The 11,089-nt window shown below is 46.3% G+C and overlaps 1 protein-coding gene across 1 annotated transcript; it reads right to left on the bottom strand.

Moving 5' to 3' along the window:
- Positions 1-210: 210 nt before the first annotated feature.
- On the bottom strand, positions 211-10,853 carry MAT2A (methionine adenosyltransferase 2A). Its single transcript, XM_068274876.1, has 9 exons — positions 10,672-10,853; positions 4,712-4,789; positions 4,499-4,621; positions 4,301-4,413; positions 3,009-3,152; positions 2,704-2,922; positions 2,440-2,622; positions 1,986-2,119; positions 211-1,521 (listed from the first exon to the last, which is right to left on the bottom strand). The coding sequence occupies exons 1-9, from the start codon at positions 10,763-10,765 to the stop codon at positions 1,419-1,421; spliced, it is 1,191 nt and encodes a 396-aa protein (XP_068130977.1). The 5' UTR covers positions 10,766-10,853; the 3' UTR covers positions 211-1,418.
- Positions 10,854-11,089: the final 236 nt, after the last annotated feature.

The following is an 11,089-nucleotide window of genomic DNA, read 5'->3' on the forward strand; positions in this document are numbered from 1 at the left end:
CAGTGAAGCGATGAGATCAAAGTTTACTGAGATAGCTAGTGGGAATTTCCATAGTGTGTGGTTTTAGCAGAATTATGTTGGTTTTATATATGGAAGATGTTCACCAATGCAGCTTTACTTATGGGCACAATGGGTGAAAAAGCCCAATTATACAATCTGTAACAGTCCAATAATACTGACGACATATGAAAGGAATGACAGACACAGATGTTAAGGGATACCCTAATACTTTTATTCATGAAATCTTTGAATTTTTACCAGAACCAGACACATGGAATTTTAAAATAAAAAAAGTGATGTGGTTTAGTGCAGCTCACCCAGTCAGAACCCACTACAAGACAGCTGTAAACAGCCAGTTTCTCTGTACCACACTGGCATGGATTGATCCTGTAGTGGGCCCTGCAACTAGCAGCAGCTAACACATGATGTATACATACCAGGACCTCTGCAAAGTGCAGCCAAGGATTTTCTGTACTACTCCTCAGCATGCCAGAGGTTACTGGATGTGTGGATACCAGAACAAAAATAAAACAGCATTTAAGTGTAAGAAAAAAAAAAAAAGTTACCCGTGACATGGGCTACTCTGTATTTACGCCCATGTCTGGCAACACAATAAATAAAAAGCAGTTACACATCTGTTTTCAAGTAAGATCCATAAACTCCCCCCTGTCCCATCAGCCAGTTGTGCCTCAACTCTGTGCTGCACTGGTTTCTCTGTAGCCACACCAGACAGACAGAGTGGAATAAATATAGCAGACATGGCACTGGCTTGTAGCTATTTAAGCACTGGGTAGGGAGAGGTGTGTGCAGTGTGGCTGAATAAAAGGGGAAAATAAAGGGTGCTGGGAGTACTCTTAAAAAAAATAAAAATAAAAGGGGAGTGAGTCTACAGGCACCAGGAGATAGCTGTAACAGCTCTAAGCGGTCACTTGCCTTTAAATCCTTGACCGTTAATAGGAATTCTGAGTGTATGGTTTTGGCAAAGTGCTGACTATTCTGCATAGGGGAGATTTAAATGCACAAAAAAAGGACACTCGGAGGATGGGCACCTAGAAGCTGCATGTTAAAGGGAAGTGATTGAAGACCCACCACTCATGTCCTGTAGAAATAATTTCACAGGGAGAGAATAGACAGTGGCAAATCTGGATCTAGGCCAGAAATAAATACTTGGTCATCAAAGATACATTTAAGGCTACCAGAAAGAGCCTTGCCTGCTAGAAGCACCAATAGAAAAGCAAGGAAGAGTATGCAGGTGATAAAAATGGTCCTCTGTCCACAAGTACAGCATGGCACTGGAGACTACACAGTGAACCAATAGATTGACAGGAAAGGTTAAGAGGGGGCTTTGTCCACCCTTAAAAACTTGCAGGCTTCTCTGTATATAACGCCAGCAAGAGAAAGGGGGAAAAGCCTAACAATCAATACTCCAGCTTTTTGGGAACTTCCCATGGGAAGCCATCCCTACCAAAATGACCATAGGCTGCAGTCCTCTGATAAATTGACTTCTTCAGCTCCAGATCCCTGGAATATACAAGTTGATTGGTTAATTATAAAGTATTAGCAGCAGAACTTTTGGGGTAGAAATATCACAACCTGCACATGGAAAAGCAAAAGTGGAATAGATGCTCAGATGAATGGTTCTAATAGGTCACTAAGCCTCTGCTCTACTTTTGCTGTTATTTTCCTAGAACTGGTTTTGATAAGTCAGCTATATTGTGTTTTTATCAAGACTCAACTATGGGAAGCACCCAAGACAAATGGTTCTATGCAGGACACTTACCCTGGGACAACCAGGACAGACTCACCACTTCCGATGGCCCAGTACCCAACGTTCACCAGTAGCCTGAACCATTTAATGGTCTCACCAGGGCCAACTGTGCTTACCACACAATAAGTCCCTTCTGAATATAAGGAAAGCTACCTGGATGTGTCATGACTCCTCCCCCTCCCACTTTTTATGTTACAGCAATTGTCACCAACTTTACCTGACAATGACACCAGGACGGAGGTCAAAGTTCTTCTTCACAATGGCCAGAAGTTCCCTCTCACTCTTCTGGGATGTTCCATAGTGGAAGATGGAGATAGACAGGGGATGTGCAACACCAATTGCATAAGCAACCTGAATGAAAGATTGACATCTCCAGTGTGAATGCAACAATGAATGGCACATTTTAACATTTAGCCCTCTACACCAGTGTTTCTCAAACTGTTCCTCATGACTTCCCAACTGTGCATGTTTTACAGGCAACCTCACTTCTGTACAGGTGGGAAGTTAGCGACTTGGCTAGGAGAATTCCATGTAGCTGAGAGACCAATTACCTCATCTGTGCATAGGTAAGGTTGCCAGCAAAACATGCAGTAAGGGAGTCATGAGGACAGGTTTGAGAAGCACTACTTTACACTGACTTAAGCCAAGGTTACCCATGCAGAGACACGTACCTGGACAAGCACTCTGCGGCACAAGCCAGCTTTAACCAGAGATTTGGCAACCCATCGGGCAGCATATGCAGCAGATCGATCCACTTTGGTGTAGTCCTTGCCAGAAAATGCTCCACCACCATGTGCGCCCCATCCACCATAGGTATCCACAATAATTTTACGTCCAGTCAGACCAGCGTCACCCTAAGAAACAGCAGCATGGCATTGGTCCACTAAGCAAGTATAAACATCTGTTACAAACAAACAGTTTTAACAAGATCTTACCTGGGGGCCACCAATCACAAACCGCCCACTTGGCTGCAGATGGTAGATCGTATCATCATCCAGGTACTTAGAAGGAATGACAGCCTTAACCACCTTGTCCTTCAGTGCATCACGCATTTCATCCAGGCATATGCCATCATCATGCTGAACAGAAACCACAACTGTATGCACTCTAATTGGGATCACAGCACCCCGGTCCTGCATATACTGGACTGTCACCTGCAGATACCAGAATACCCATTAAACACTGCTTATACTGAAATGTAAAGAATTAAGAGTACTGTAAGCAGCATTAATTTTCTCACCTGAGTCTTGGAGTCAGGGCGGAGCCATGGCAGTGTCCCATTGCGGCGAAGTTCGGCCATCTTTGCATTCAGCTTGTGGGCCAGGACTATTGTCAGGGGCATACATTCCTCAGTTTCGTCAGATGCATAACCAAACATCAAGCCCTGAAAAAGTAAATTCATGTGAGCAATCAGCAAGTCTTATGGGGCAAAATGCATAATTGCCTTGAAGTTTTAACCGAGCATGTAGCTCAGTGTTAGTTACCCAAATTATGTAGACCTGTGGGCTGTGCTTTGGCAGTAGTGTACATGGGTTGCCATGGCAACAGACACTGTCCCAGGCAGGCAACTAACTTGAACCCTATTGGGCTCAATGCACTCATGGAGTAGAGTGTGCCCAATCAGTGCAGATGGGGCTTCTGCTCCATGTATAGGAGAGAACAGCACTGACCCTTTTTTTTGGGGGGGGGGGGGGGGGAAGGGAAGGATATTTTAATGAGGTTAGGGTAGCTTAGGGAGGGTTTGAGGGCGAGCAGCTCTGCACGAGACCCCAGGTTTAGTATATTCCTTCCCCCCCCCCCCCCCAAACCTAAGTATATTATGCAGGAAGTATCTTATGGTCCGTAAGATATGATAGCCCAAACCCTATCAGCTTTTTGTTGCCTTCTGTGTGATGAGATCTATTAGATGCTAAAAATTCTGCTTGCATGCCAGTTGGAGGAGAATTGCCCCACTTGTGAATGTTTGTGGTTTTCTGCTAAATCTTTTGGTGGTACGAGCACAGGTGTTGAACTCCAGGCCTAAATCCATGCCAGTGTTTTGGGTGGACTGAGAAAGGGGGAATGTGTTCTACCTGATGGACCACACCTTTCCTGATTCAGACCCATCAATTAATTTGAGCTGTGTCAAAAATGTGTTAGGACCTTGGCCCTCAAAGGACCAGTTTGACATCCCTGCACTAGGGGACAGGATTGGGAAGCCCTGCTCTAAAGCACTGAGGAAGGCAAAGGGGTCAGCACTACATAAATACATCATGTGATTCTTATGGTGGCCATACACTGTACAATAAAAAGTTCGATTCTCCCATTTGATCTAAATGATCGAATTGAATGAAAGTTGAAAAAAAAAAATTTTCGATCAAGAAATTCGAACAATTATCCCGTTTTTTCGGGAAAAATGATCGGACATGCTGGAAAAAATCTTTATATTCGATCTAATGGAATAATCGAACTAAATTATCTAATTGAAAAATTGTACCATGTATGGCCACCTTAAGGCTCATTTTAATTCCATTATTGTGCAAACATTCTCACCTGGTCCCCAGCACCCACATCTTCCTCATTCCTGTCCAAGTGCACACCCTGGGCAATATCAGGAGACTGCTGTTCAAGGGCTACCAACACATTGCAGGTCTTGTAGTCAAAGCCTAAGGAACAGATCTAGTTTAATTTACCCAGCATATAAACCTGGCCATGCATGATCACATGTGTAGTATCTAGGGCATCACCCACCTTTGGATGAATCATCATAACCAATGTGTTTAATGGTTTCCCTCACAATCTTTTGGTAATCCACTGCAGCCCGAGAAGTGATCTCACCAGCCAGGAGGATCATGCCAGTCTTTGCCACAGTCTCTGGAGAGGAAAAACAAACCATGTTTAGTGACCGTTATAAAAAGCAGATTTTTGCTTCAAGTCTTTGTTAAAACTAAAGCCACCACTTACCACATGCAACCTTTGCATCTGGGTCCTGCTTGAGGTGGGCGTCAAGGACTGCATCACTGATTTGGTCACAGATTTTATCTGAGGAGAAGAAATAAGACACTGACCACCATATTGCAATATATACAAAAAACATGCTGCATGCTATTAGTGTTCATGTTCTAGTAACTAAACTAAGGGAGTGAATGGAACCATCTTAACACAAGACTCAAGGCAGCATACAATGAAACCACAGTCCAAGGATGCAAATAGAGGAAACCACAGCCAATTGTTCCAGTGAGTGTAATGACTGAAAACAAAATTAACAGCCCTACTTGTCATTGAACCCACAAAGGGCCAAGAGGGTGGCAAAACTTACTGCCTTAGCTATACTAATATTCTTCACTTTCCTTCCAAGTTAGTCTGACATACCATCCACACCCACAATGTGAATACATTCTTACTTCTTACAACATGCTTGTCCATCAACCCCAGAAGAAAGGAAAACGGTTGCTGTAGAAATGGACACTAATAGTTAAGAGGGACAGGACTGTTTAACCCTTTGACACTACTGCTACAGGGCAGTTTAAAAAAAAAAAAAAAAAAAAAAAAAAAGACCCAATGAAAGCAAGTAAAACTGCAACACGTTTTACAGTTCTCTTAAAGAGAACCAGAGAGGAAGCACCCTCATGTATTTTATTACATTTATCAGTGGGAACATGACAGTAAACACCTACCCTGCTTTTAGTTTTATTGTTCTCAGTCTAATCTATCTGTTATCAACTGTGATAAGAATCCACCGACTATTCAGTCGAGGTTTGACCTGGAATCATAGCTGAGTCACTCTTCTGTGGAGTTTTTTCAAGCCCAAGCCTTCCCCCTCCTGGCTCAAATTTCATGCTTTACATACTGAGAGCTGTGATGACATGGCAGGGGCTGCTTGCTGCAGGAAAAATCTGTCTAATGGCCCATACTCACGAGGGACAAATGTCGCCGCAACACGCGGCGCGCGTGTTGCGGCGACAGGTCGCCTGTGAGTATGGGCCGCCGCACGCGCACCCCGAACTGTCGCCCGTCGCTCATGTCGCCATGCGATTGAAAGTTTCAATCGCATGGCGACAGTCGCCGCCGCACCTCCCCGCAACTGTCGCTAGTCCGCGTGAGTACGCGGACTAGCGACAGCAACCTCCATTGTGGTAAATGGAGCTTCCGGCGGGGGGAGGAGGAACGTCGGCGACAGCTTCCGTCTCGCCGCTGGTCCCTCTTCCGCGTGTGTACGCGGAGGGACCTGGCGAGGAGCTGTCGCCGGCCTGTCGCCCACACGCTCACGTGTGCTGGCGACAGGCAACATTTGCAGCCCGTGAGTACGGGCCATAACAGACAAGTGTGGCTGTGTGATCTGTGTGCTCTGTCTGTGCAGCCAGTCATTATTATTATCTACTGTATGCAGTTTCATTACTATGAGAGACACTTCCTACAGGCAGCCACACAGCATACCAGAATATGAAGTTGAAAGCACACAGATGAAAGCCTACAGCAGCCCTGCTTGTCTATAGTCTCATATAGCCTAGACAGCACATCCAGAACACCTCATAACCTGGAAACAGAAGGAATATGAGCCGGCGGCCATATTGGATATTTCCTGGAGCAATAATGGATAAAAAGCACTCAAAAAGGCACACCAGAGTGGCGAAATTATCGGGTAGAGCATTTATTCTTTACAAGCTATCAACTGATATGTTTATTTTGTGTGAATCGTTCATCTCTGGTTCCCTTTAATGTATGTTACAGAAAATCTGCAATGGTGAGAGTGTAAATGTTAGATCCTTGCCTCAGTAGCCGAAAACCTCTGGATGGTCTAGAGCAGTGATTACCAACCTTGGCACTCCAGCTGTGACAAAACTACAATCCCATCATGCCTCTGCCTCCTCAAGTTATGCTTAGAGCATTGCAAGGCCTCTTGGGACTTGTAGTTCCACCACAGCTGGAGTGCCAAGGTTAGCCATCACTGGTCTAGAGGCTTCCCAGATCCTTGTAGAGACACTATTCCTGCACAGGCCCCAATCTTCTGGCCATGCATAACTGAACAGGGCATAAGCAAGTAGGATCCGCGCATGCCGTGGAAATTTTAGCTGTCTGCACACAAGCACTCGGACCTTACTCGAGTAATTACAGTCAAGTGTCTTGTCCATAGCCATGGTTGTGGCCAGAAGACACCAATTTATCATGCCAAAATGACTAGGTAGAGAGGTACCCTAGGCTGGACTGGTGGGCAGTAAGGAGGATCTAGGAAGCCTCTGGTGCATTCAGGAGGCTTCTCACTACTGAGGTAGCCAACTGTAGCATTTACTCCAGGTACATGAAGTACAAGATTAGCAAATACCAGTTAAATCACAGGCAAAGCGTACGACTAATTTTCAGTTCCAGGTCTGGATCAGCAGACCTAACACAAAAAGACTTCTATAAGTGCCTAAAGTATCAGACTTTTCTATGATGCATTATTTTAACAAACTACCTTTTTCATGGATACCAAAAACAGGAGCAGGCATGTGTTAAGTGCAGTCCTCATGTCCACCGGTCCCCCATTTTTTTATACCATAAATACTCCACAGCTGCGCAGAGGCATGAGTGCCCTGCGCACAATGTTCTACTGTTATGAGCAGAGTACTCCTAGCCGTGCGCACCTGTTCACTGCCACCCAACTCAGACACCCTGGACTGAGCTGTGGCAGAGGATTTACAGTATAAATGAGGGCAAGAGGACAGCACCTAATACATGCCTGCTCCCCAATTTGATACATCTTTCAGCTCGGGTATCATTTAACAATTGCACTTTCATATACGAGCAAATCATTCCCAGGCATGCATAGACAAAGCAATACTAACAACCATGCAGCTCACCAAGAAAATTCCACATGAAACCCACAGACCGCTTAAAGGGAACCTTAACTGAACAGGGGGGGGGGGGTGTAAAGAGTTTCACTTACCTGGGGCTATTACCAGCCCCCTGCAGCAGTCCTGTGCCCTTGGAGCCGCTCTGGAATCCTCTGGTCCCCCGCTGTCACTTAGTTTCGCTTTTGACGTCTCCAGTCGGCCAGCATGCGTATTATTGGACGCATTCCCTAATGCAATTAACGCTGTTGCGGACCGCAACGCGTACAAAAATACGCGTTGCTGCATTTGCGTAGATATGCGGCAACATGTATTTTTGTATGCATTGCGGTCAGCCAGCGCTAATTGCAGTAGAGAATGCGTCCAATAATAAGCATGGCGGCCGGCGAGTCGCCAAAAACGAAACTAAGTGACAGCGGGGGACTGGAGGATTCCAGAGCGGCTCCGAGGGCACAGGACTACACTTCAAGGAAGAACCAACCAAAACATGCTCTCTCCCCCCCCCCCCCCCCCCCCCCCCCATCTACTTACATGGGGCCTCCACCAGACCCTTGCCACCGATACGTCCAGCACCGCTGATCTACAGATGTATTGGTCACAAGGGGCTGGAGAAAGCCCCAAGTAAGTAGAGCGAGGGAAGTACATTTCGGCTGATGCTTCCCTTAAATTGGGAAGCTGAGAGAACACTATAAAAAGGAGACATGGGTCCACAGCTGTTCCTCTTCTGGCACATAGAGTCAGGTTACTATTCTATAGTGACACCATGAAACGCTGACATAATTAATGTGATATCTTCAAATCATTACTTTGTTACCAAGCTCTCCTAGTAACCACGGATAACACTGCTGGATAGCCAATATCCACAGCAGCAAAGCCATAATGCATCTTTAGGACATGCGTCATATGCCGCTCTTGTACTAGTAGTAGTCTCCGAAATAAATTTAGAAAGGAAAGCACTGGCAATGCTGGGAATAGATCCAAGATACATTAGGGCCTCACTAGCTACAACCCATGTAAGACTCTCCTCCCATTACAAATGACAAGCTCAGTCTGGCACCAATCCAAAGCTATAGCTAAACACAGCACATACAGGAATATGCAGTTACTCCAGTACAGCTGTCCAAAGCACATATCCCACATGAAACCTGAACCACCTCAGCAAGCAAGCCCGCTCATTGGGCCATCCCCCCCTACACCCACCAAAGAGGAGGGGACAGAAGTCACAGGACTGACTCCAAGGCCTCACACACACACACACACACACACACACACATGACACAGCGTTGTGCTGCCAGTCATATTGCACACAGGAATCAGAATCATCACGCTTTGTAAGATAGAAAAATACTGCTTTACAAAGACAGCAACCTTGCTCAGAATTATGCTGTGCCACACCAATCCCTGCCCACTGCATTTAGGTTTTCTGTAAAGCACTGTTACCTTCAAATTTCAATACAAGAGCTACTAACTCAGACACCCCCACTTGCCATCAAAGAACACTGGCTTACAGCAGTAGCTATAACTGTTCAGTCTCATCACTTTTTAAATTCTTTAGAAGCCTATTGATACAGACAGGCTGGTCCTCAAGAGAAAGGTGTTGCTATTTAAAGTGGTCGAGATTAAAGCCCTCTCAGGTACCATATCTACCTGGGGCTTCCTTAAAGGACTACTGTAGGAAAAAAAAAAAAAAACCTGAACTTACCCAGGGCTTCTAATGGTCCCCCCCCCCCACACAGACATCCTGCGCCCACACAGCCACTCACCAATGCTTGAGTCCCTGCCTCCGCTTCAATTCTGGAATGCCCGACTTTAAAGTCGGAAAACTACTGCTCCCTCGCGTCACCAAGAGCATACTGCGCAGACCGCACTGGGCCTGTGCAATACACTCCTGGTGACATCAGTGGGAGCAAGGGCACAGCCGTGCAGTGGTTTTCCAAAGTTTAAGTTGGAAATTCCAGAAGTGAACCTCCGGCAGGGTCCAGAGCATCGTGAGTGGCTGTGCATGCACAGGACATCCACGGGGGACCATTAGAAGCCCCATGTAAGTTCAACTCTTTTCACCCCTACAGTACTCCTTTAAGCCCCCATGAGGCCACTCAGTCCCTCGCTGCCTATGCCAGGCTTTCAAGCTAGATTGCAGGTGATAGGAACAACCCAGGGAGACAGCAAGGGACTGAACAGCCTAAAGAGGTCTTAAAGAATCCCCAGGCAAGTATATAACCTCAGATGGCTTCCAGCTCAGATAACTAAACCTGCAATACATATCTGCATTATTAACCAGAAAAAAGGCTCATTAGAACAGACACCAAGCTAATCAATGTAAAGGTGTCCATACAGACAACTCGGCAGCCAACCATCCAAGTATAATCAGATGGAAATCTGTGCTGCCAAGAGCATGCCCAATCCATGAGGCAACCAATTTCAGGCCAAAATTAATCCCACGTATCAATCCAACATGACAGACAGGTAAGATATACTACATTTTACATTACAGTGCATAGCACAGGTGGCAGAGGATGCAGCATCACAAGACCGATGTTTTATTACACCGATCACCAAGAGATTTCATATGCTGAATTCAACCAGGAATCAGTCTGCAGTGTCAGGGCAGACAACAGATCTCTCTCCCATCAGATCAGTCTCATGTATGGGCACCTCGACAGATCACCAGCAGCCACAGCTTTAAATATAAAGCCCTCGGGAATGGAATTACCATTTAATTGGTGCCACTGCCTAACTGAACACATTATAGTGGTAGAGGAGTTCACCGATTATATTAACTGGATGCCTAAAGCAATCCCTTATATTACATAGAAATGGTAAGATTGGATCATATAGTTGTGGTCACATCTAGGTTAACTTAGTCACCGAGCATACCGGGTGAGAAGACGGGGCGAGCAGACAGGCGGGGCCGCGCCATACCACGTGCTGCTACTGACCTGCATTGCGGCGGCAACGCGCACAGAACGCGGTCACGCGATCAGAAGTGCAGCCACAAAGCATCAGGCTTCTACCCGTGCCGTATACACCCGCCACATGGCTCTATACGAGCCATCCAGCTTCACCACCCAATGCTCCATTTCACGTACTCACCAGGGTGCCCCTCCCCAACGGACTCGGAGGTAAAAAGAAAGCTGCCCTCATCGATGAGAGCGTCATGGAAACCGTTCAGGATCTGTCCGTTCATGGCGACGCTTGTTAATTAGCTGTAGTAGTACAGGGCAGCTAGTACTCCTGAGTTCTCACCGGGTGGAATGCAGAAATGGCGCCAGTCGCCTTGCTTATATTCCCTGTCTGTGCTGACGTCACGGGTCCCGCGCGACCCCGCTCGGCCATTCCTCAGTACCCGCCGACCGTGATGTCAGCGCTGGGGAGAGTGGGCGGAGCAAAGAAAAAAAGACTGTACCACCATTCCCGTCGTGGGGCGTTGGCAGCGAGATACGAGCTCGCCGTGTGAAGGCTGAAGATAACGCAAGGCTAGATTAATTATAATTGTATCGAACGCCACACA

Source organism: Hyperolius riggenbachi, chromosome 3 (assembly GCF_040937935.1).
Source record: "Hyperolius riggenbachi isolate aHypRig1 chromosome 3, aHypRig1.pri, whole genome shotgun sequence".
NCBI lineage: Eukaryota > Metazoa > Chordata > Amphibia > Anura > Hyperoliidae > Hyperolius > Hyperolius riggenbachi.

What these genes read in the sequence shown, in the direction of transcription:
- MAT2A (XM_068274876.1), bottom strand. Translation starts at nt 10,765, where the DNA reads ATGAACGGACAGATCCTGAACGGTTTCCATGACGCTCTCATCGATGAG. An exon ending in TTATGATGATTCATCCAAAG is followed by an intron (nt 4,414 to 4,498) that starts GTGGGTGATGCC and finishes TCTGTTCCTTAG; the next exon opens with GCTTTGACTACAAGACCTGC. An exon ending in TTGTGATTGGTGGCCCCCAG is followed by an intron (nt 2,623 to 2,703) that starts GTAAGATCTTGT and finishes GCTGTTTCTTAG; the next exon opens with GGTGACGCTGGTCTGACTGG.